Raw genomic sequence first — 26,829 nt, forward strand, 5'->3', positions numbered from 1 at the left:
CCTCCTAGAAACTGTTCCTAACCAAATGAAGCAGGTGATTGGGAAAAGCCAGCAAGGATTTACCAAAAGCAAATCAAGCAAATCAAGCAAATCATGCCTGACTAACCTGATCACCTTCTACAACAAGGTAACATCTGCTGTCAACATGGGGAGATCAGTGGATGTTGTTTACTTGGACTTTGGCAAAGCATTTGAAACTGCTTCCCACAGCCTTCTCCTGGACAAGCTGGCAAGGTACAGATTGGATGGAGGGTTGCAAAATGGGTAGCAAACTGGCTAACAGGCCACACTCAAACAGTGGTGAAAAATGGTTTTGACTCAGGCTGGCAGCCTGTTGCAAGTGGGGTCCCCCAAGGATCAATACTGAGCCCCACGCTGTTCAACATCTTCATAAATGATTTGGGCACAATGGCATTGAAAAAACCCTCACCAAGTTTGCTGATGACACCGAAGTGTGTGGTGAGGTAGACACATCAGAAGGCAAAGCCATCTTACAGAGACACCTGGTCAGGCTGGAAGAGTGGGCTAGCAAGAACCATATGAAGTATAACAAAGACAGAACAAAAGAGCTCAGTACAGGCTAGGATCTGTGTGGCTGGGGAGCAGCCTGGATGAAAGGGATTTGGGGGTCCTCGTGGACAACAAGCTGAACATAAGTCAGCAGTGCACTGCTGCCTCAGCAAAACCAAATCAGATCCTGGGCTACATCCTCAGGGGCATTACTAGCAGAGATAGAGAAGTGATCATCCAACTCCACTCAGCACTTGTCAGGCTGCATGTGGAGTACTGTGTCCAGTTCTGGTCCCCGCAACTCAAGAAAGATGCAGACAGACTGAAGAGGGTCCAAAGGAGGGCCATGGAGATGATCGAAGGGCTGAACAACCTGTCCTGTGAGGAAAGACTGAAGGAGTTAGGTCTTTTCTCCCTGGAGAACAGAAGGTGCAGGGGGGACCTCATCAAAGTAAAAGGCAGCTACAAAGAGGATGGAGGCTCTCTCTTCACAAAAAGCCACATGGAGAGGACAGGGAGCAACCAGGAGAGGTTTCTCCTTGATATAAGAAAGACATTTTTTACAGTGAGAACAATCATTCACTGTAACAACCTCCTGTCATGGTTTAACCCCAGCCAGCAACTAAGCACCATGTAGCTGCTCACTCACTCCCTGCCCCCCAGTGGGAGGGCGGAGAAAATCGGGAAAAGAAGTAAAACTGGTGGGTTGAGATAAGAATGGTTTAATAGAACAGAAAAGAAGAAACTAATAATGATAATGATAACACTAATAAAATGACAACAGTAATAATAAAAGGATTGGAATATACAGATGATGCGCAGTGCAATTGCTCACCACATGCCGATCGATGACCACTTAGTCCCTGAGCAGCGATTCCCCCTGCCCTCACTCCCCCAGTTTATATACTCGATGTGACGTCACATGGTATGGAATACCCCATTGGCCAGTTTGGGTCAGGTGCCCTGGCTGTGTCCTGTGCCAACTTCTTGTGCCCCTCCAGCTTTCCTGCTGGCTGGGCATCAGAAGCTGAAAAATCCTTGACTTTAGACTAAACATTACTTAGCAACAACTGAAAACATCAGTGTTATCAACATTCTTCTCATACCTAACTCAAAAACATAGCACTGTACCAGCTACTAGGAAGACAACTAACTCCATCCCAGCTGAAACTAGGACACCTCCCCAAGGATGTGGTGGAGTCCCCATCATTGGAGGTTTTCAAGATGTAATTGAACAGGGTGCTAGATAATCTCAGCTAGGCTCCCTTTCCCATGAAAGGTGGGACTAGATGATCTTTCGAGGTCCCTTCCAACCTGGGCTGTTCTATGATTCTATGGTGTTTCAGGAAAGCATGCTAACCACTGGGCCACTAGTGGTGCTGAAGGAGATAGGATTACCCTTGTTCAGGTTGACCCACTATGTATCCAGCAGTGACAGCAGTAAGGGGAAAATAGGAGTTCCAGTCCCAGTTCTTTGTGATGTTTACATATTTTTTTATGGACAAGCACTGGATGAAAACAGAAGTAATCTGGGGTGTGGAACTTGTGCTTTCCAGTCTCTGGGGACATGGAGGTTCTGGATTCAGCTTCCACCAACTTACAAGAGGGTAATAAAGATTATATGAATAATGTCCTGGAGTTTTCTAGCCATTACTATGCAAAGGGGAAAAACATCAACAATATTTAAAGCCAGTTCTTCCAGTATCCATTTCCATGCTGAGAACTTAGAATCTGGGAAACTCTATAGTTTAGGGACTTGCATGGATGGCACATCATTTCTGAGTCCTAAGCAGTTTGAGGCAGGAAACACAGGCAGTTAACTCTGTCAAAACTATTATGCTTCTAGTACAACACAGTGTCAATTTGAACACATAATGAAATGTCTGCCAGAAGTGTGTTGTATCTGGGCTGTCTCAGGTCTCCAAAAACCCCAGGTAGGAAGGTTTTGGATTTGTTCCCTTGGAAGCAAGCAACTAACTGTTCTGGTTACCATGGAGGATGTTACCATGTAGGAGAGTCACTGTACCAAGAGAACATGCAGGAAGGGTCAGGGTCACTCAGCTGAAGCATTCAGTTATCTAGTTCTTCATTGTCCACTTCATCATGCTAGATTTTTATGTCATGATAAAATACTACTTGTTGCTAGATGCCAACAATCTAATTATATGTTTTCCTTCTGTGTTGTGTAAATCTTTATCTGACTTCAAGGTTTCAAAGATGAATGACCAGAAGTCAGAAAAGTACTAATGAAGATATGCAGTAGAAATGTTAAGCAGACTTTCTCAGAAAGAAAGGTGTATTTGTGACACAGGGGTCATCAGAACAGCATGTATGGTCAGTATGCTAACAAAGCTGATTTACTCTTAGGTTCAGTAAAATCCACCTTCTAGAATGCCTGATCATCCCTAGGCATGTGCTTTCTAGTAGTAGGACACAAGTACCAAGAAGAGTATGAACTCTCACCCAGAGTTTTGCTTTTTGTTGTCCTTTGACATTTCCTTTCCTCTCCTCTCCTCTCCTCTCCTCTCCTCTCCTCTCCTCTCCTCTCCTCTCCTCTCCTCTCTTCTCTTTTTCTGCTTACTTTGGCTGTAGCAATTAAGGAAAGAGAAAACACAGAAAGGTCAGACAAAGAAGCTGCCAAAAATTACAGGCTATGCGACTACATTCAGAGAGGCAAGAAGACAGAATGATGAGGATTGCAGAGGGGACAAAGTTTTTCTGTAAAGCAAGGGAAGCAAAGCACAGATCAGCCCAGCCAGTACACCTGCAGGATAGCTTACAACTAAAGCTGACAAGAAAGAAAGAGAAACAGTAGTGAGAAGCTAGGGATCAATGACCTGTGGTGAAAACCTGGTGTGCAGAAACCCTTAGCATGATGCAAAAGAAGAATGTATTATGGTGGGAAGGCAGAGAATGGTGGCTTTTGTTGGCAATTAGAACTAAGCCAGATGACCCAGGAGGCCAAAAGCAGTGACACATGGCAAGATATTAGAGGGCAGTAGTTTGTAGCAAGTGATCAGGAGAACTACAGGAACTCGGAACTCCAGCTTTCATGAAAAGGAGAAGAAATTATTTTTCTCCTGGCAGCCTACCCAAGCCACACATGAACAAACCTTGGTCAGGTATCAGGGAAAGGAACAATAAAAATGCAGATATAAATGTTAACAGCTAGACAGGTCATAAGGCAGATGGGGCCACAGATGTTCAGCCTCAAAGGAACAAGGGAATTACTAAGAATGCACATACTGTGCTCTGTATTTTAGCAGAAGCACCCCAAAAAGATGCTGGTAAGAGCACACAGCTATCTTTGTTGCTCCCTGTATTCTTCTTCCAATACAAGCTTCTCGAAGTATTGCTAAGTATTATGGAAAACAGCAGGAGATGCTCTTCTAGCTTTGGACTGGAAAAACCTTTCCAGTTAAGACAAGAGAAGTTCAGCTTATCCTAGAAGAAAGACAGAAACTGACCAAGACACTAGTGCACTAATGGCTTTTAATGCATTTTATGTTATCTTACTGTAACCTGATTGCGCAATTTCAGTTCTGCATTATCAAATGTTTTATCTTAACCTTAAGTCCTGTGAGTGATGTGATACCTGTGAAGCTTAAAACTTAATCTGAGACATTACCAGCTCCCTAACCTCTATTACCCAAAGACTAAGAGGACTCACTATCTGAGAAGCTGGCAGTGGTCTGAGCTGAGAACCTATGTCACAGGGGTCATGAAAGGTGGAATATCCTCCATTTACCAGCAAAAAGAGTCTGCAGCGTGTACCAAAAACAGTGAGCGAGAGTGTGGCTGGAATCTGTCTGTTACATTTGGACAACAGAGGCCTCAGGATGATTTTGAGCAATACACTTATCTCGTTACGAAGCATGTAAAAACTGCTGCTGTTGTGTAGATCAGGAAGAATGGTAGCAGCCATTTCTGCACTGTGCACTAAGCATTGCACAGTGAATGCACAAAGTTTATCTGCCATATCTTGTAAATACTCTGGAATAGCTCGCAGGTTACCTGGAACAGCATACAATGGTTTTCACGATTGTCCATTGCCTGAACAACTTTTTGTAAAACTTCTATTTGCTTCTCTCCCCAGGAATACATTGCAACGGGACATTTGATCGGTTTGTTTGCTGGCCTTACTCACCCCCAGGAAATGTCTCCGTTCCTTGTCCTTCATATTTGCCATGGTTGGAAAATGGTAATGAGAAATGGTAACTTCTTTTCAAGTTTATGCTGGGAATCCAGCTAAAGGACAGATGGTGCTAGTCTCTCTTGTCCCAGTGTCTTTTGAAGTGTCTGAGGGCTTTCTTGTCTCAGCTCTTTTCACCTCTTTTCTGAATTGAGGCACAAAATTGTTGTCAATATCTAATTATTTACTCTTTTTCTCCATCTGTGCTTGTTACAGCTCCATATTGTCTGCTATAAAGCAGCATTTCCAAGATCTTGTAACCGTACTGCAAGGCCTTTATTGGCAGTAACAGATTTGGGGTTCAGGTTCTGAAGTTCAACCTCTGGGGTCCCCAGTGACCCCAGGCTTGAAGGACTGTCCCAGAAAACTGGAATAGCCAAACAAAGGAGCAGTCCAAACAGTCAGCCCTCCAGTAGGACATACTGCACCACCAGCAAGTGGTGTGGTGAAAAAACAGGATTTTCCAAGCAGCCTTTTCCTGGAGGGAGTGAAGCAGAAAGGCTCTCAAGAAAGGAAAAAGAGTAACATCTGCAGGAGCAAAACTGTCTAAAAGCAAACAACATTCCCTTTCTCCTAAAGAAAGGACATTCCTACCACCACAGCCTAGCATTTCTGAATCCTGCTACACAACCATTCTTAGCTACATGTGGCTTTCTTAGCTGCATTTCTAATACCACTTGGAAGGACCAATTGTGTCCAAGTCCTTTAGTTTATGGGAGACTACTACAGGCTTCTTACCCTAGCTTTCTCCAGCCCACCCAACACATTGTTTGTTCTGTAATGTCATAATTTGTCCTTTTTTGTGCTGCTAAACAGAAAGAGATCCAGCTTGTATCTAGTCTCCCAAACAACTCCTTCTGCCAGCCATTTAGAACAAATTCAGCTCTTCATAATAAACATAAAAGCATCTTCCTTCCCTCTATGTAATGGAGACTCTTTTTTTCTCTTTTTCTGTCTAAATTTCTACAAAAGCAAGATGTAAGACTTTGCACCAGGTTATGAAGCTTTTAATTGTGTTCACAGTGGGGAACACAGTGGGGCTGTTCTGATACAGCATCATCTGGCATTCTCATCCATGCCACAGCACTTTAGGAGAAGAGGCATTAGAGACAATTCAGCTGCCTGTTTGTCCTAGAGATTTTGTGGGACTGAGGTTAGGGTTGCTTGTGACCCCCGTTTCCATTGCTGGTCCCATTTCCAAGGCATAGCTGTGTCTGTTCTGGGACACTGATGGACTTGAACCAGAAATGCTTGGAAGCTTAAGGTAAATTTATTGTGGTTTGTCATCATTGCCAAGCCTGAGCACTGAAAAATTAGGGTAGTCTAGAAATGAGACTTCTGATCACATTTCATAGATGCCTTCAGATTTTTTTCAGAGTCTAGTCTCCACACAGAGCTCCTGCTTCATCACAGCAAACTATGCTCCCAAAGTAGTTCTCTCATTTCCAGTTATCCAGAGTGAAATGGGATATTCTGGCTGTTGCTGCAACCCTTAAACACTTTCTAATTAAAAAATGAATGCAAAAGCTCAGGTCTGATTAGAAATAAATGGAAAGCAGCTGTTGAGGACAACATCAAACAAACATCAACCAGGGTCCTAGGACAATTCAGTGAAAGCCAAGAAAGCTTCACTGGTTCACCACCTGCTGATTGGGCCCCAAAACACGTAAATAGAACACCAGCCACAGGTGTTTCAGAGAAAGATCATTCCCTAGTCAAACCATACTCTTCCTCCTACAATTTTGAATGCACAGCCTGGGCAATATGCTATCCATACTTGATGGACTTATGAGCTTACTGAGGAAAAAAGGAATAAAGTGAGAGGTAGGTTTCTCTTCTGGATGTAGTAACTATGTATTTTTTGTAAATACCAGGTACATTCTGGGAGTTTATTTCTGCTAGATTACATTCCTACTTTGTCCTATGTAAATATGAAAAATACATTGTCAAAGACAAAAGAAAAGGGTTTTTTATTCCTTTTTTTGGGTGGGGGTGGTGTGGTGTCTATTGCTGTGGTGTAAGGGAGAAATATTTAAAATGTGTATGATAAATGAAATCTTTATTCTGACCTTTCAGACTAAACCTCTGTTTACTTTCAGGAAGTGTAGGAAATGTATACAGAGTCTGCTTGGATGAAGGGACTTGGCAAACAGAGGAAAACTCCACAGACATTTGGCGTGATATTTCAGAATGTTTTAAGAAAAATAATTTAAAAAAAAAAGTAAGTATGTTTTATATTATGGTTTAATACTTTAATCTTTGTAATCCCTTCTTGAGTAACTGATAAAACATTTCCACTGAATACCTGCACAAGATGTTTAGATTTCATTTAGATTACCAAATGGAAACCTGTTATTTTATTTAGAAGAAGCAGAGGAGGAAAGATTAAGGAGGGGGATTCCTGCTTTAGATGCCACAAATTATTTTCTGTTCAGAGTCCAGTGTTCACACGTGCTGAATTTCTCCTAATAAAATTGAAAAAGACTGTAACTTGACAAGCGAATAATTTAAATCCAAAGCATCCCATCTTCTGCCCCAAATCGCTGTAGTCTGCTAAGACCGGACAACTTAATTCCCTGCTGCTTCCTGAGCCTTTTAGCATTTAATGAGCAGTTAACTGGTCCTTTCATATTTAGCTAGTCACAAACTGAAGGATTCATCATAATGCAAGTACAATCTTTCCTGGCCTGATACAGCATGCAGCCCAAGCGTTGGTTTTTATCAGCAGGAGGGAATGGCTCTCCTGAGCTGAATAAAGAGCAATCTAGATACTTTCAACTCGACAGCGCTCAGCTCTTTGTACTGAAGATAAAATGAAAACAATTACTGATCAGCTTTGGTTTGTGAAGCTGGGAATCGCTCGCTCTCGCTCTGTGTCTGCAAAGCAGCCTGGCTCGTGTTCTCTGTGAGAAGGCAGTTTGCAACCGAGCAAGCTCGTTTCCACCACCTGAATTACGTTTGACGTAAGGGACAGTTCAAGCAGTGAAACAGGGATCTGATCCTCTTCCCTGCTTGCAAAACTGAGCAATGAATTGCAATGAATGCAGCAGAGTTTCAGATAACAGTAAAGCATGCAGCTTATCTGGTTTCAGCTTCTTGTTACTTCTTTTGCCATAGAGTTCAGCTTAGCTGATGTCAAAATTAAGTCTCTTAGGCAAGCACTATTACTGTTGATTATTTTTTACTTTTTAGTACTTTTTTGGGTGAGCACTGTTCATTACTTAATTGAGTAACATTACTTTATGGATTACTTTATTAAACACTGTTATTATCAAATAATATGTATAATATGATTGAAATAACCAGGGAGCTGCTAAAGTCCTGTGTACAGCCCCCATCAGTTAATATTTAAAACAGGGAAACAATAACTAGACATGATTTAGGGTTTAGGAACTAACTACTAGACAATGGGGCTTTATGTTTATGTCAGAAAAGGTAATGGATTATGGTCTGGTCAATATACCTTGAAGAACCACTTGGAACTGCCAAGATTAGGGAAGAAGTAGGTAAAAGGTAATTCCTACAGCGGGAGATTGCAATCACCAACTCATTGACCACCTACTCAAATGATATCACCTGCTCAAAAGAAGACAATGAAGGAAGAAGACAGAGTCTAACTTACATGAGGGGTGAAGAAGAAAGAACCAATCATTAAGGAAAATAACAATGAATATGTATTAGTTAAGTGTATAAATGTGAGGATTTTTGAGGCAAGGGTGTGCTGTCTTGAGACAGGCACCATTCATGCACATCAATGAAACTAATCTGAAAATACCTCGACTCTGTGTGTTATTGGCTTGCACACCAGGTAAACGAAGCTCATTTGTGGGACAACACTATTAGTTCAGGAACCCCATGTACTACAAAGTTTTTACTAAACTCTTTATATAGTGAGTACCTGAACTTCCAAACTTACAGTTTATTTATACAAGTGTGATAAATATCCATAAGTACTGAGAGTTTTCCATGGTTTGGTGTCCATTCTGGATGGCAAACTTGTGGGTGGGAGACACATTAATTCAGTTTGTGTCACAGCAGATGATTTCTCTGAAAGCTTAACCAGCTTTCCTACCAACACTACATGTGGTTTTGTACCTGTTTGTTACATTTAGTGGAAAACCCCAAGATGTTAGAAATAACCCAGAGCTAGTATCTGCACACATTGGAGGAGTCAGCTTGACTTCATTGGCTTTGCTGTTGCAAAACTGGTACAACCAGGATGATAACTCATGCTCTTTATTAGGTTCATGCCTGTTTGAATGTTTTCATGGTGCAGAGTGACTAATGGCTGTGCTACAGGAATCTCCTGCACCCACACTGCTCTCCCTGGGCACTTTCACCCTCTCCAAGACAGTTTTTACCAGCAGGCACAGCTCACCCATGCTATCCAGAGAGTACTCATTAGCATAAATTGATTAGAGACAACTACTGGCAGGGAGACAGTGCTAAAATCCCTGGTGCTGAGCAGTAAGACAGTTCACAACAAAACCAGCAAAATCACTGAGGAAAAGACACAGGTTCCAAGAAAATCTTTGCAGGCCAAATATGGATTATGAAAGTCACATATGCTGTATTTCTATGTCCCCTCTGCAAAGAAGCATTTCTTGAGCTAGAAAAGCAATATGAAGAGATGAGAGGTAGACATAAGCAGCTAAATGGAAAAACTTAGCAAGAAGAAACGTTAAATGAAGCAAAGTGGAAAGAAAGCGTGAGTGCCTCCCTCCTCCGAGGTCTTATCCATCATTCAAAGACATTCTAGACCATTCTAATTTAATAATTTTGATATTTTTCTTTGAACTCATGGTAGAAGTCATTCTATTTCAATCACTCGACATAGAGCTGACTCTCAAAACTGCACAGACACAACTGATGTGTAACTGTGTCCCCAGGCCACGCACATAGTAATTGCACTTGTGTGTACAGGTTGAGTGAGTCGATCTCTGCAATCATTAAACCACCAGGATCCATTTGGTGCATGTAATCATGGCAATGATTAGCTGTAAATCAGACTACGAATGGTGTTTGTGCAGGAGCGATCTGGAAATGAGATCGTGAGTACCTTCGAATTTAAAAAGAAACTAAGGCTGTCTGCAACTGTCTCTATCATGCAATAATTTCATGAGGCAGTGCAGGGAGAAGGCATAAGAAACCTCCCCTGGCTACCTTGCAACACAAAGAAGTTGGACTCAAAAGTTTCTGAGCTGTGTTTGTGTTCTGCCCACTTGCCCGTGTTGTCTGAAAAGCAGATTCATCACCTGGTGTGCAACAAAACAATAATCACACACTCAGGAGAGACATTATTTATTTCATATCTGTGCAAAGATGGGTGCTGGGTGGTAATTCCACAAAGCTAGCACACCCTGGAGTTAAACAAGCAAGCAATTTATACAGTTTTAGATTCACCCACTCAGTTTCCAAAGTCCTTCCCCCAAATCTTTATTGGTAGTCACTTATCTGCCACCTTATCTATTTGGCTAAGGTTTTCTCCACTTCATGTTAAAAGTACAGTGTTCTGTTATTCTACAGCGCATGCTCAAGGAGTGGCAAGGAATAAGTCTTCTAGGTCTTGAATTGAGTCGGTGGTCGTGATGTCCCCCTGCTGACTCTACCTTTCCCCATTACCGCAGATGTCCACTGACTTCATGCCCATTATCAATTACTCAACTTTCAGCGCCTTCTAGGGTGGGATGTTTCCTTCTTATCTGTCTTTTAATTCTTCTTTGAGGTTCTTCAAGGCCCAATTACTCCAGGATGTCCTTGATTAAAGAATGCTAGCTGTTTTCTGATACAAATGATTAAGTGTCTTTAGACTGTCAGCTTAATATACATACAAAGAACATCTTGCATAGAAAGAAACAGATCATTTCACATTTTTAGGTTAATCTTCAACACCTGAATGTATAACACATTTTTCTTCTTTGTTCCTAGGAAGAAGAACATAAGTTACTTACCACATTACAGCTGTTGTACACTATAGGATATTATTTTTCTCTCATCTCACTTGTATTAGCTCTCCTTATACTTTCTTCACTCAGGTTAGTACAAATTTCTGTTGCATTTTAAAAGTACAGACCTCAGTATATACATTCTTCTTTTCATGTAATTGATTTTATTGCTTAGCTTCCGATGTAAATAACTTGTATTTTCCTAATAAGCATTATAAAAGCAATTCCTAAGCAAAATCCATTGGCAGCAACAATATGAATACAACTATTTTTTTTTATTTCTGCAAATTATATATATTCCAGGGGATTCATACATTATTTTTTCTCCCACAGAAAACTTCACTGCACAAGAAACTACATCCATATGAATTTATTTGCATCTTTTATCTTGCGCGCCACAGCAGTTCTTATAAAAGACAGTGTATACTACAACATTTACTCCAAAACACCAAATGATGAAACTGGATGGATATTATACCTCAGTCCTGAGGTAACTTGTTAGTTCATTGCTAATAGTAAATGTGTGCTGCTAGGGGCCGTAACAGTTACAGGTTTCGAAAGTTTGCTATACAGCAGCAAGTTTTGAGGTGTTTGTTAGTTGAGCTTTGAATGCTGAAATTTTGCTGATAAAGCTTGGGGTAATCAAGAAAAAATTTCTGAATTGATAAATTGTAATAGATTGATTTTATATGAAGCCTTGTATAGAAACAATAAAATAATCAATAGTTATATTTAGAAACATCCAATTAAGCAAAACAACTTACACTTGTAGTTTTTAGGAAGAAATAGACACATTTTTTTGGCACTTATATAACACTATATTTATTCACTCTTGTTATGCATAGCACATTGCAATGCACACAAATCTTGCTTTTAAGATAATGTTATCAAACAATGTATTTGCTGTGAAAAAGCACTAAGAAAAAATAGTTTAAAGACTTTTCTGTACTAGGAAAATGTAATTTTCTTATACTTGTTTAGATAATGGAATGAAAATATCTCTCATTTGCAACTATTGTGGATAAATTATACTTGCCTGATGGTGTATGAATATAGTTTGTCCATGTCAACAAGCAAAATTACCTGCAAGATGTTAATGGTGACTGTTATTTTAATAGCTCATCAGTAAAAATTCTAATGTGCAGATCATGACAAAGAACACATACCCTAGCCTACACTGTCACTGTCTTTTCCTACTTGTCACCTCCACTCAAACTCTCCGATAATGTAGAATCCTTTAAATAGTTGCACTCCCCACCAGTCTATTCCAAGCAGCAAGGAGAGTCTTGTGAGGTATGTCACTGAACCACAGTTATATCACGATCATGTGCTAGTTTCAAAATGGTTGCTAAAGTAACAAGAGAAAACCAGAATTTGTCAGAGCTTTTATATATTAACAATGATCCCTGGTCTCTCATTTCTACAGATTGTAATCATTTGCAGGACTGCACAGTTTTTCATGCATTACTTTGTTGGGGCAAATTATTTTTGGCTATTAGTAGAAGGAATTTATCTGCATACGTTACTGATAACTGCTGTACTTTCTGAAAGACGACTGCTACAGACATATATTGTGATAGGATGGGGTAAGTACATAATAATTTGCAAGTTCTTGATTCTGTGGTACTTTTTTGAGTCAGTGGTGGATAGTTTGTAATGATGAAAGAAAAAATCTGAACTCTTTTTTGTTTCTTTGTTTTGAAGTCAGCAATTGTCAATAAAGGTATACCAGCAGTGATACATTCATTGCAGTTCAGCTTGACCTGCAGATACAGGAAATGGGTGAATTGTTTAATAAGAAAACAGTAGCCTAGTGGATGGAACAAGAAGAAATTTGACTGTATTTGGCTGTATTTTCTGTCACCACTGAATACTATGGTACTATCAGCCACTTCATTTTCTTCCTTTGTAATAGAGCACCTACATAGCAAAGATGTCTAAACATTAACAATTTTCTTTTTTATGTTCACCTTCCTAGCTCACCTTAAAGTTCTAAAGTGTGTTTTAAGTTAGAGAACAATCTGAAACATTGCATTATTCAGGTCCTGTATTTCAGGCATTTTACATGGAATAAAGACAATGCAAATTTAGTTACACGCACTTGAACAATTTTGTGTAGATTATGTCATGTAATCTGACAATATGTTTATTGCTTACTCAGCATAATTCTGCATCTTGCCTGGACAAAGGAGAAAATCAAGGTTTCCCAATTTCCAATAATCATCCAAAAGCTACCTGTACAACTTGGAGGCCTTTGGAGGTTTTAAATGAAGATAAGAAATGTACTCTTAGACAGCATGTAGGTTTGTTGCAAGACTTGATCTTGAAGGTCTTTTCCAACCTAAATGATTCTATGATTCTATGACTTATTGATTCAAACCCAGTGGCCTGAGTTAAGGAGGAGGATAAGGTGGATGGTCATAAGAACTTCTGACTGTAAAACTTTTATCAATGTATGGTTTTACAAGCTGGTTCACTATCACCACATCTATGTCTACTGAACTATATTGTCAAATATAAAATTGTGTATCCAGGACTGTGGGACTGTAGTGTATAGCCCACTTAAAAAAAAAAAAAAAGGAAAAGTGATTTTTAGAAGGATTTTATTGTGGTGGATGATTATGTAGTTGTAAATATATTATTCCACATTTGCTGTGCTGCACTGTGCTAAAATTATCTACCAAGGATGAGGTATGATTTTAAAGAGGTGTTTAAACTCAAACATAAATAGCTGAAGCAAATGGCAGCTGAGATTGAAATTATAAACATTACAGTTGGAATGCTACAATATTTACATGTTTAAAGGAAATTTTTGGTTATTGTTATCGAGGCTGTGGCAAATTCCCTGTCAATTTGACAGTAATTCATGTCATTCAGTTTTAGTTGTCTAAAAGTTGTACCAGGCTCTGTAACGATCACAGGGAATGAAGACAGTTCACTTTAATTCTCTTTGACATCTACCTTACCTCTTGAATTTTAAATGGGAATTGGATAGCACCTAAAAAAAAAAAGCCTACTGGAGAAATTTTGAGAACTAAATGAATTTCAGATGAGGTAATTTTTCATGCTTTTCTAATATGACTGTATTAATTTATTAACGAAGAACCATTGCTGTAGAAAAATGTCAATGCTTAAAGCAAGATCTGAAACAGGACTTCAACATCTAAAATACCACATGGGGGAAACCTGAGCAAAAAAGTTTCAAAAGTGTGATATAAAACCCTGTTGAAGTACACAAGATAACTTAATTTAGGGCAAAACTATCTGGTCTGAAAGAATAAAGGTCCACTGAAGAACCCAGAAACCTTAACTCTCTTTTATAGAAATGGCTTGTGTTTACTACTACTGACAAGATTAAAAGATATCTGACTTCTGCCTCTTATAGCATTTGAAGCAGATTTTGAATATGCATGAGACAGTATTGTATGTATTGTTCTGAAGATGTCAGTACAACAGATTGCTTCACTTTGTGCATTGTGTAATTTTGTTATCACAGATCAATAAAAAAGTACTCAGACCCAGTAATTTTTTCAGTGACACATTTAATTTTGGAGTATTAAGTCAGTTACAAGTGAATGTAAAACTCATAGTTGATATTTTTTCCTTTTGTTAAAGGTAAGAACACCTATGCTCTTTTCCTCTTGTTTTACAGTTTTAAATCCAAACCAAGATTTTATTTAGCTTCCTGTAACAATAGAAAACCTCTAACAGACTGTTTAGCACCTCACACCTCTTGGTTCTTTAAAGACCAGATAAAAACTAGCATATCTCCAGAGGTTAAGAAATTCAGGTTGTTTTAGTCTAGGCTCATGAGAAACTGAGGAGTTCTGAGGCCCTGATGATAAATGCAGAGCCTTCGCTACTGATCAACATGACAACAATTTAATAATACGGAAAGAGCTGAGAGTACAGAACAAGGATTAGATAGAGGTGTTTGCAATGGAAACACACATGTTTTCAGAAATGTCAGTCCATGCATACAAAGCAAGTGCTGTAACCTTTGGAAGGTTTCAATTCTCATGTTTAAAACAAAAAGGTTGATCTATTTTTTAAACCAAAATTATTTCATTGTATAGCATAACCTGACATTTTGATATCAGATCAGAAAGGAGCTTCAGGGAAAATCATTGCTTTTAACTGAGGAAGCATGTACAATAGGGAAAGGCATGTTTTATTGAATACTTGGAAAAAAAACAGTTGGGTTTTTTTCTCATCTGAAACAGAAGCATTGACCTTCAAGTCAAGTTGAAGTTTAACTTCATCAAGTTAACATAGTAATTTATTGGAAATCAGTACCTATGAAGAAGAGATAAGGAAAGCCTAAACAAACTAGTCATCGATAATCTGCAACATGGTACCTCAAAGGCAATACTAGATACTCAAATGCAGTTCTTTCAGGTTCCAAGGCAGATGTGAAATTCCACGTATGAAATCTTTTTTCACCAAAACCACTCACACATTTAAGCTGAGAAGGACATGTACATATATACCAGTATATTACAGCTCAGATATGGTGACTAATCTAGGTACATATTGCAACATCTCTGTGGAGGGTAATATTTTGTCAGGACAAATACAAAACAGAAACTGGACTATTCAAATAATTGCATTTTCGTACCTTGATAGAAATTTGCTGGTTAGAATTGTTTCAGAAAATTGTTCTTGTCCCAAACCAAGTCTAGTTTCTCAGGGTAAAGAATCTTGATAAAAAAGAAGCTAAAATATATCCCTGTACCCTTCTCTGCACAGTCAATGATGAGTCCCAAGTATTCCAGACCAACTTATTTATGTTTACAGGGAAATCGAGTAGTTAATATTAACAAAATTAACACTTTCCTGATTATTTAACTATGAAGTCAAGCTCCATGTGATTAAAAGAGAATTCTTAATTTTTTCATCCTCATGCCATCTCCCAACCTTTGTCATTCCTCTGCTCTCCCAGTATGCTGTGTTTATTGAGTGCTCTGAGTGGTGTTTTCATACAAGACTTCCTGTGGTTTATTACAATCAGGTAGTTTCTTACAATCTTTAGTTTAGTCTACTTGATGGAGGAGGGGATTCATTTTATCCAACAAGGTTAAGTTTAGGTAACTAATATTGAGACTCTCTCTAGAACCAAAGGAAGAAGACAAGTACATTTGAAGAGTGAATTATTTCAATATTTAAGAGAAGTAGGATATTACCTTAACCCTTTCATGCATCTCTAGATACAGTCACATTGGAACTTGCCTTATTTTCTACAGCATCCTTTTTTCCTGGCTTTACCTGTATTCATCCACTATGCTGCTGTAAAGATTATTTTTCAGGCTTGAAGTTTTGAACATGCTATCCTATTTTTGACATCCCTCCTTTTCCTCTTGTGCTTCTTCCTCATTAGGCATTAACTACTTTCCTTCACTTTCACACTCATTCCCATCCTTCCTCATCTATTAAAAGTTTATGTAAAAGCATAACACCACATTTCATTGTCCATTGCCAAGCCTTTGGGCTTTCTCCTCTGCTGCACCTTACACTTTAGAGGGTCCTTCTCACCATCCATGCCTTGATTTCTCTGTTCCCTCTCACAATCCTCTTTAAAGATCCCTTGTGCTGTATTAATATGGTTGTATTAACATACAGGCTTCTGACACACCAAGACCACTGTCTTTTGCTCTGGTTAGTGTTGTCTCCTTGCTTCCTCACTCTTCCCACCTTTCTAAATCCATTTGTTGCTTTGATCACCAGATTGTTGGAACAGGGACTAATCATTTTATTCCTTCTTCAAACTACAGTAAGACAAGTCTGTTCAGAAATTTGCTCGCTACTGTGAGAGCATAAATATTAATGATCATCTCCCTGTCAGTCCCCTTCATTGCTCTCATATTCATATGTGTCATATTCACTGATTTCCTAAAGGTCTTTTCCCACTATTTAGCTTAATTTCTTATTTATATTTATTAGAATTACTACTAAGATGGGACATCTGGCACCTATCTTACAGATATTTGTAGTACTGCTGCTGCTGACGCAGCAGGGGAGAACCATGCTTACACCTACTGAGACACAGTTCCTCAGCTACTGTCCAGGAACTGCACTTGATAACATTACCTCATCCTCCTTGGTGTCATCTTTCCCCATGGGACAACCTCATATTCCCCTGGATGTGTAGCTCCCTTCCCTAGTGATCCATGCCTTGATTGTTCTCTCAGACTTACTTGTTGCACCAATGCCATCTCCCACCCAAGTGAGACCCTTTCTCTCTCTTTCCTCATTTTACCCACTCAGAGGTCTATTATCTCTGAGAATATATTGATTCTGGGCCTTTCCCTGTATTGCCACACTCCAACTGTCCCCATGACCGTAGCTCGTGTCCCAGAATCCTGAATAGATCCTGTTCTGGTCCCAGTGACCCACATCTCTTTTCCTCATCCACCAGAAAATCTCCTGTGTGTTATTGGGCTGAGAATCCAGTCAAACACCTGCCTTTTGTAGCTTACGTGCCTTGTGCTTGTTATTGAAGCTTGTGTCTGCACATTTGTAGACCACTGGAATAGTGTAGTAATCCTTTACTTCAGGGTTTTTTTTTTCAGTCTGCAGTCTATGATCTCCCAGAGGGGGAGCAACAATAGGGCAATGGGGACCATGGATTATATTTAAGGTGTCCAAGAAAGGTAAGCCAGGTAAACAAGTCTTTGTCTGTTGTTTTAATTAACTAGACAGAGTTCCATGCCTCCACTGAAAACTCTTTAAGGTTCAACAAATAAAAATGTTAACAACTGGTGCCTTAGGCAGTCTGTGAGGCCTCAAGTGCCAATTATTTTGAATTCTCAGGATCAGGAATTTGGAAGATTTGGACAGGTCAGCAGTGGATGTGTGTATATATATGTATATATCAGTCTGAAAATACAAGATTCAACTATACAATGATATTTCATTTTGTATTAGACTTACAAATGGGGAAAGCCAGGATCAGGTTGATTTTTGCACAACTTTAAATAGAAGACCGAAAAGCATGTGTCTTGGCACCACACACTACTGTAACATATCTGTGTTTTGTATGAACCATTCTGCAAGCTTGGCTGTAATTGACTCCTTTTCTTTTCAGTTGTTCCTATCCTGTTTGTTGGCCCTTGGGGAATAAGCAGATCAAAACTGGAGAACACAGGGTAGGTTACTAAATAAAATGTGCCTTAGAATACTGGCTTTCTGTTTGCTTAATTTTTCTGGAAGCCCTTGACAGTAGTTGACACAAGTATTCCCTACTAGATTATATTAAGATTATACAGCACCTATTAGTATTTGTTACATTTTCTAGGTTAATTTTAGTACTTTTACGTTAAGCTACTTCTAGGAATTCTTAGATTTACTTATGCATAAATCAAGAAGTAGAATGAACATTTGCTGTTCCTGAAATGAAAGCTATTGCATCCAATGTTCATCCACTTACATAAGCAAATTTTCAGCACAAACATCTTCACAGAGAGCATCTTGTTAGTAAGAAATGGAGACCAGTGCTTTCCTTGGAGACCATCTACACTTTGAGTTTAATTAGTATTCACTGCCATTTTGAAAAAAAAAAAAAAAAAAAAAAAAAAAGTTGTTATGTGGAATAATGACAAAAACTGATATTCACTAAAAGCTGAGATTAAATGATTGTGTTCAGTATTCAGTGAATGAATCAGAGTAACTTGCACTAGTAAGCATCAGTTTTCCAGTCTTCTGGTCTCCAATGATGCTGTTAATGGCATCACATAAACTTTGGGGTTTATGTATGATTTCTTTTCTTCCTCTTTATTATTCATGGTTCCTAGAGAGTTTTGTCTGGAACACCAATATAGTTATTAAGCAACAACATCAGGAACCAAATCATAATTACAGTTTCATAGAGTTAGATGTTATATAGACAGTAAATGACAAGCCAAGACCTACAGAGTTTCAGGCTAATTAGCAAGAAGGAACATGTGCATAGGACAAATTAGAAGGTTAGAGCAGGAGAAAAGGCAACAGCTTCAAGGAAACAGTATCCATACTTTTTAGCAGGTCAAGAACCATGGTCACAATTCATAGTTTACCCATTTCCAGCTTCCAGTTTCAGACAGATAAATTTGAGTAAGATGAATTCCATTATGAGGGTTTGGTGCCATGTACAGTTGTGTGGATCGAAAGACTGAGTTTGCCAGATAGTTCTGAAGCTTGCAGTCTAGGGAAACCTCTCTCAACTTTCTGGTGGAAAGAACTTCAGAATAAATACAATTACAGTTGTTGATGGACTCTTCCTAGTTTCACTCAATTTCTCCTGGGTGCTACCTGAAAAAGTTGAACTTTGTCAACTTCCTTTTGAAATATATATATAGGTTATGTAAGCTTTCTAATTTTTATCTATGAAAATAATGTAATTATACTTTAAATTATTCTTCAGGTGCTGGGCAACAAATGAACACATGGGAATCTGGTGGATCATCCGAATACCAGTGTTGTTCTCCATTGCAGTAAGAATTATTTCATCTGTTCCTAATAACATGCACAAGTGTGATTGTCTTTTGTGACCCTTTCTCCAGGTATAATCCAATTCTTGGATTAGAAAAGATGAGACAGAAAAAATTGTAAACGAAGTTTCTTACTGTGGGTGGATGGGTGTAGCTTCCTTTCTGTCTATCTGCAAACAGCAAAGATTTCAGTGTCAGCATCTCAAAACGCTGCTGTTTATCTGTGCAGTAAATTCTGCACAGCTCCATCTATACAAAAGATGGAGCCTTTTGCTTCTCATATATTTTACTTATATTTTTACCCTCATTTTCTCAGTAAGCAGGTTACTTAGGAGAGTGCTACCATGTGGTGAGCACCACTAGAAAGCTCCTAATTCTCTATAGAGGAAGATCTTATGATAACAAGGATGAAGAGAAATAGCAACATATGTACTGATGGTCAGGAGTAGAAAACATTCATTTAATGAAAAAAAATGAAGCATAGCATTACAAGACTGAGTTATGAATTTTTTTCTTAAACAAATGCAAAAAAGCATACACCTGAAATGCGGTGATAATGAAGAGACAGAAATAGCATGATCAAAACAACTCATGAGGACATAATTATGAACACAGAATTTTGATAGGTGGGACTATGGTTTGTGTCCAGAATACCTTATATTCCCACACAGTCAGCAAGGCATAAAAGGATTAGAGCAATAAGTGATTTTGTTAGCTAGACAGACAGCAAATGTTGTAGAGGAGAAATGTACCTTACTCATGCTACTGTGTATGGGAAGTAAAAGAAGGATTGCTCAAAGTGTAATATTGAGGAATTGATACATTCAATGCATCAGTTGGAAAGGGAGGTATTGGTTTCTGTCACACTGAGAAAAGATCTGGAAATTAAAACTTTAGAGAAGAAATAATGGACTTTGTTTTGCTGCTGCTGAGTTGGAGAGAACCGTGTGAGAGAGAAAGTGGGCATAGTTGGAACTGAGCTGTGAAACAGAGAAACACACTTATTAGCCATCAAAAAAAGTAAATAATTAGAAGGACAATGAAGAACTCTCTATCAAAAACAAACAAACAAACAAACCATTGCAGTGGAGAGAAGAGCCAGAAAAGAAAGCAAAAAGGCCTGAGAGGTGAGAGGAGGCAAAAGCCAAAAGAAAGCATTAAGAAAGACTGAAACTGTCTCAAAACTGAGGGAACGGTCAAGATGGATGAAGTCCAGACCTGAGGGGATCTGAACAAATTTCTTCCTGGATATGTCTAATTCTGAAAGAAGACTCAATCTTTAGTTTAGTTTTTGAGGGCCTGAGCAGAAAATACACAGCTAGTAGAACATGACCAGCAGAAAGAAATAATAGCATTTCTGTTACATCAAAGAGATCGAGTGTTTTGCTTTTGTTGTAAGAATATTAAGTTCACTGATGATAGTATGCTCAACTCAGAGCAAGTCCCCTAAATAACAGGAAATTAAACAGACCTAAGAGCCAGGAACGCATTCCGAAGTAATTTGAAGACTAGGACTGGGTGGACACAATCAGTAATTTTAAAATATCTTTTAATTAAGCTATTTCTGCACAATTTCCTTTTAGCCAGTGACCCAATAGGGCATAAACTTTGCTGGTGTAAATCAGTGCAAAGAACTGAGGATGTGAACCACTGTTTTTAGCAAGAGAAGTAATGTCAAGATTGCATGTTACAACAAGAACACAGCATGTTAGAGGAAGAGATTATTCATCTCTGTTCAGCACTTGTGAATGCCCATCTGGAATATTATATCCATTTTTAAGATGTTAGCATACTTGAGACAGTCCAGCAGAGGCCATCAAGACTATTGGGACCTGGAGCACATGATGTACAAGAAGAGGCTGAGAGAACTTGGTTGTTCAGACTTAAGAAGAGAAGGCTAAGAGGGGATCCAATTGCTGTCTTCAGTAGCAATAACAATGGAGGCATATGGGGCTAGAAGGGTACAGCAAAAGGATGGTAAAAAATAGACAAAAGCTGTAACATATGAAGTTCAGGCTAGATATAAAGAAATTTCTAAAGATAACTTTCTAACCTTAATTCAGATGTTCATGCCACTACTTGGAGAGCTCCTGTCATCATCACCCAAAATTAGGGGAAAATACATTTTCCTGGGTTTTTTTCCTTCATTTTTCATTGTAATTAGTGACATTTTTGTCCTTTGACATTTGGGAACAAGTAAGATATAGTTTCCTACTACAGACCAATACACAGAAATATCAAGGTGGACGTAAAGTGACAGAAGGGATAAACTTTTGTTCAAAAATCCCTCTAACTAAAGTTGGCAAAAAGAGAAGTCACCTTAGATTTATATGTAAATAGATAGACACACATATATGTTATTCCTCTAACATAATTTTTAATCCTTGGTTTTTTATATTACATTTGGGAATCTTCTGCCTTGGTGTTATTTCACAGATACAAATAGCCCCAGCAGTTTAATTTATTCTAAGCATGTAGCCTCTGATCATTACCAGTGCTTATAGTCATTAAATATTAGAAAATATAGAAAAAGTCTAAAAGATACAGCATTACCAGTTAGACTTCATGGACATCTTTCTACAGAAGAACAAGCAGCACCTAGAGGACAGTTGAAGCTGTTTCACCTCCCAGCAATGTGTATAGAGGACCAGGCTCAGCTTCTTCCTGGGATGGCTTTCTTAAACCTAATTGCCTGTCTGTTGAGTCTTGTAGTATTGAGTCCTTGAAGTGGTGAAGGAACTCACATATCTTCACCCATTGCTTCTTGTGTGTTTTGATACCAACACTCATTTTAGAAGGGGCTGTAAACTTTCTGAATAACTGTCACTAAGACATCCCATTGCTGTTACATTGCAGAACATTCTGTCTGTGATTGTTCCTCAGGATCATACTGAGTGACCTTTACTTGGAAATTACTCCTAAGGCAAACAGGAAATATATGTGCAGACCTGATATCACAGAATCCAGTTTGCCAGTGTACATGACGGTGGCCGGCAGTGGAACTGAATGTGGGGAGATTCCTTCTGTGGCTTGATCAGCGTCAGTGTGACTCCACCACTGATACTATGGGAAAGGCAGGGAAGGAATCAATGAGAACTGAAATTGAAAGGTTAAGCAAAAGGGATGATATCAGATTGCAAGATAATGGACATCAGATGTGACTACAAATGGGGAAGAAGAAGGAGCAAAGAGTGGTGAAGAGGAATTAAGAGGATGCTCAGCAAGATTAATTGAATAGAGGGACAGACACAGTATGGAGGCAAGAGAAATACATAGTGGGCAGAAATGAAGGGGTTAGAGACCCAGAGTGAGATCATGTAATAACCAGACAGGATGTTCTCAATATCCTGTTCTTGAATATAATTCAGCAAATTTATCTAAAATCCACTGGTGAAATGTGCGTCAGCACTACCTAATGATGGTTATGCATGGATTATAAAAGCCAGGTACTGCAGCTGGACCTCGTCCTCATAGGGTATAAGTTGGTGTACAGGCCAAAAGTTCCTAACCTTTTTCTTGTGAAACATCAGAAATGCAAAGTTCATATTTCCTTTTTTTGATCTTATTGAACCTTATTCCACAGTCCTGTTTTGTTTAAAATATAATGAAAAGAGTCATGAAGAAAGCACCATGCTAGCTTATACGTTGCTATTTCCTGAGCAGCTCTACTCATCTATAGACAGCCTGGAAAAGAATGATGGCACCTGAGTTTTATATATATTATTGCCATCCAGAAATTTCAGAGTACGTCAAAAAGATAGTCCTTATCTGAGTTTGGTGGTGGAGAACTGGAAGAGACTATGACAGATGTAGTTCTTAACACTGATCTTTAAAACTCCATGTACCATTTTGGTTTCTTTGTCCCACATTAGATAAGAAATTAAGTACTAGAGTTCTTCACATAGCTAACATTTCAGATTTTATATTGAAATGGCTGTTTCTAGCTGTAATCCCAGGTTGCTACTAAATAGTTTTACATTTTTAATGTGGGGTAGGAGATAATTTTCATAATATCAGTACTTATGATAGGATCACCCTGTTTAGACCTTCAAAATCGCTGACTTAGGGACCATGGCATAGCCATTGTAATGATCAATTCAATGTATGGGTTGGATGAGCAGACAATGAGGTGGACTGAAAATTGGCTGAATGGCCAGGCCCAGAAGGGGCACGAAGTCTAGTTGGAGGCCAGTAACTAGCAGTGCACCCAGTGCTCGGTCTGATCCTATCTAACATCTTCATTGATGATCTGGACAATGGGGCAGAGTGTACCCTCAGCAAGTTTGCAGGTGACACCAAACTTGGAGTGGCTGACATGCCAGAGGGTTGTGCTGCCATCCAGAATGACCTTTCCAGACTGGAGAAATGAGCTGACAGGAACCTCATGAATTTCAACATGGAACAGTGCAAAGTCCTGCAGCTAAGGAGGTACAATCCCAGGCGCCAGTATATGCTGGGGTCTGCCCAGCTGGAAAGCAGCCTTGCAGAAAAGGACCTGGGAGTCCTGGCAAACACCAAGTTGACCATAAGCCAACAATGTGCCCTTGTGGAGGAAAGAAGATGAATGGTATCCTGGGCTGCCTTAGGCAAAGCATTGCCAGCAGGTCGAGAGAGGTGATCCTTCCCTTCTGCTCAGCACTGGTGAGGCCACACCTAGAGTGCTGCGTCCACTTCTAGGCTTTCCAGTACAAGAAAGACATAGACATACTGGGGAGAGACCAGCAAAGGGCCACAAGGATGATTAAGGGACTGGAGCATCTCTCCCATGAGGAAAGGCTGAGAGAGCCAGGACTGTTCAGCCTGGAGAAGAAAAGGCTCAAGGGGATCTCATCAATGTACATAAATACCTGAAGGGAGGGTGCAAAGAGGATGGAGTCAGGCTCCTTTCAGTGGTGCCCAGTGACAGGACCAGACACAATGGGCACAAACTGAAACAGGAGGTTTCCTCTGAATATCAGGAAATGCTTTTTCACTGTGAGGGTGACCAAGCACTGGCACAGAGTGCCTGGAGAGATTGTGGAATCTCCATCCTTGGAGTTATTCAAAAGCCATCTGGACATGGTCCTGGCAAACCTGCTCTAGGTGGCCCTGCTTGAGCAGGAGGGTTAGACAAGGTGACCTCCAGAGGTCCTTGCCAACCTTAACCATTCTGTGATTTTTGTGATTTAGCTTCCATGTTCTGGTGAAAATTCTGTCTTTTCTATGAAACATCAAGAGTAAAAATATTTCAATCTTATATGAGTCTTTTTCAATGAAGTTTTAGTGTTTTCTGTGAAAAGCGGAAGTTCATAATGGAAAATCATTTTTAGAATAAACCAAATGTTCCAGACAAAAGTAAGTTTGGATGGAAAATGTTCACTAGCTCTACTTTTGAAGAGTCTTACAGTGTTGACTATGATGAATTCTTTGTATTTGTAAAACCAAAAAATTATAGCAAAAGGAGAAGTCAAATTCTAAAAGTTAGGAAAGACCAGTAGAGTCATCCATTTAAAGGTAACTCACTCCCTCTTGTACATGTGCACATCTATATCTCCCCTAACTTGTCCAAAGAGATGAGCACAAGATGAACTATTGCTGCAGAATAAAACAGGAGAGTACAGTCTGCAAGACATGCACCTTAGTAACTGAGATGTGTAAATGACAAGAGGGTGCTTCATGAGGAAAAAGGATGATCCTGAGCTTAAGGTAGTTCAATGCTGTCTCAGAAAATTGCTTTCCAACTCTGTCTCTGTCCCGAAGTTCATACACAATGCTAGGCAAAATATCACAACTGGCTACTGTCTTCTGGTTTTTGCTTTCTGAATGTTCAGACAGCCAATGGGGTAAGGGTTGAGCACTTCCAGTTGCAGCTCCAGTAACAAGTATGATACTCTCAGTAACAATCTTGATGCTAATTGCTCTGCAAAATCAAATCAAAGCACCTCTAACTGGTGAGATCTTACACTTTGTACCTCCATCTACCTGTGCTTTAGTTGTTTTTTTTTGGTTTTGGAGGTTTTTTTAAAGGAATAATATCCACTTATCACCCTTTGATGTTTTAAAGATACATCTGTGCACATTTGAGGAGAACAGCATGAAAAGTGTTTGATTCTTTACACAGAACAAGAACTAGGGTTCCAGCAGTAATACCTACACATCAAAAGAAGACAGGAAAAGTAGTCCTGAATAATTGTTCATCCTCATAATTAGGAAGCAGTGCTCTGTGTTAAAATTAGAATGTAATTTTGTACTGGAAGATCATGTATTATAATGCATACGTAAATCAGGCTGAATAAAGCAATGCTGTTTCTCAACTTTACAACCTAAATAACTTTTTTGCATAGTGCTTTTGGTTTGTGGAAGTGAAATAGTTAACAACTCATAGGCATTTGCAGGCCTCAGGAAAGAAATATTTGCAGATGGGTCTTGGCCACATCAGCACAATTTAATTAACAAAGGAGTGAATTATTCATAAAAGAATGCCCAGGGCTTCCTTGTCTGGCTGTCTAGAGCCTCTTTATCTGAAGAATTGTGATCACTGCTGGTTTTTACCACATCCTGCTTACCTGTCATGGTTTGGTGAAGAGTTGTGTGGCCTAAAGGTGTATAAACTCTGTTAACTGCCTCATTTGAAGAGAGTTCATACCAGCAGTCTGACACTGCTGCTCTGTGCTATCTGCTGCAGCTGTGGTAATAACCTGCTTCTGTTCCGACCTGATCACAACTGCATTCTGCTTATTTGGTGACAGGTTTTACAAGAGTTTAATATCAATTTTGCATTTCTTTAATAGCTATATGAGTAATGTCATAGCATTTATTATAAGTAACCCATATATATTTTCTTTCAAGGTTAACTTTGGCATCTTCCTAAAAATTCTCAGGATGCTGATTTCCAAACTAAAAGCTCAGCAAATGAGCTTTCATGACTACAAATACAGGTATGTAATAAAAAAAAAAAGAAGTCCTAGCCCTTTCTTTTTTTCTTGCAACATCAGAAGGCTGCCAGTTTGCCCTTGCAGATTATACATTTACCTACCACCACCAGGTGTAACAGATATTCAGAGTATGCTATAGAAAAGCCATCTGGGGAAACAGGCTCCATAAACATTTTCTTATCTGAGAGGTAAAGGCAGGTCCGTGCCTGTGTGCTAAGTATTATGGGCATTTTCTCAAGGATTTGCGATGTGTTAAGATCACTGCTCTCAGGAATCCTCACTGTACAGCTGTGGCCTCTGCTGCTGTGACACATTTTTTCCTTGAGTGTGACAAAAGGTCTCAAAAAGAAAAGAAGGTGTAGAAGATTTGTGGGACATTCATAAATGACATTAGCATTTATGATCTGCCTTTTTTCACAGACATAGACACTGTTGACTCAAGAATGTCCCTGGTCTTCTTGTAAACCCAAATCAGAAAACTATTCTTAGCCTGCAGTCTTCCAGGCCCTGGTGTGGGCTCTCTTGGCCAGAGTCTTAATGGTACATCATGTCTTACATAAAGTCCTGGAGTTGGCCTTTGCAGAAACATCTTCCCACTTTGTGGGAACAGCAAGGGCAGGCTGCTCTGCAAGGAGCTAAATGTGCAGTGAAAACTGCACTTAAATCAATGGAAACCTGAGGATTTGTTAACTGCTTTCCACATCCCAGTTCTTTCCAGTTCTTAGTATCTCTAATCAAAGCATTGTGAATCCCCATCTGCTACTACAGTCCTGCCTTACTAAGATGAATTATTTTATTGTCTA

The 26,829-nt window shown here is 39.2% G+C and overlaps 1 protein-coding gene across 1 annotated transcript in view; it reads left to right on the top strand.

Moving 5' to 3' along the window:
- GLP2R (glucagon like peptide 2 receptor) overlaps positions 1–26,829 on the top strand; it is a 60,161-nt gene that overhangs the window by 23,886 nt on the left and 9,446 nt on the right. The window contains 8 exon segments of the mRNA XM_069797642.1: positions 4,607–4,711; positions 6,802–6,923; positions 10,631–10,737; positions 10,981–11,137; positions 12,074–12,233; positions 17,732–17,792; positions 19,046–19,115; positions 25,941–26,029. Coding sequence (XP_069653743.1) covers positions 4,607–4,711; positions 6,802–6,923; positions 10,631–10,737; positions 10,981–11,137; positions 12,074–12,233; positions 17,732–17,792; positions 19,046–19,115; positions 25,941–26,029 — 871 coding nt within the window.

The sequence above is a fragment of the Haliaeetus albicilla genome, chromosome 12 (assembly GCF_947461875.1).
Source record: "Haliaeetus albicilla chromosome 12, bHalAlb1.1, whole genome shotgun sequence".
In the NCBI taxonomy this organism is placed as follows: Eukaryota; Metazoa; Chordata; class Aves; order Accipitriformes; family Accipitridae; genus Haliaeetus; species Haliaeetus albicilla.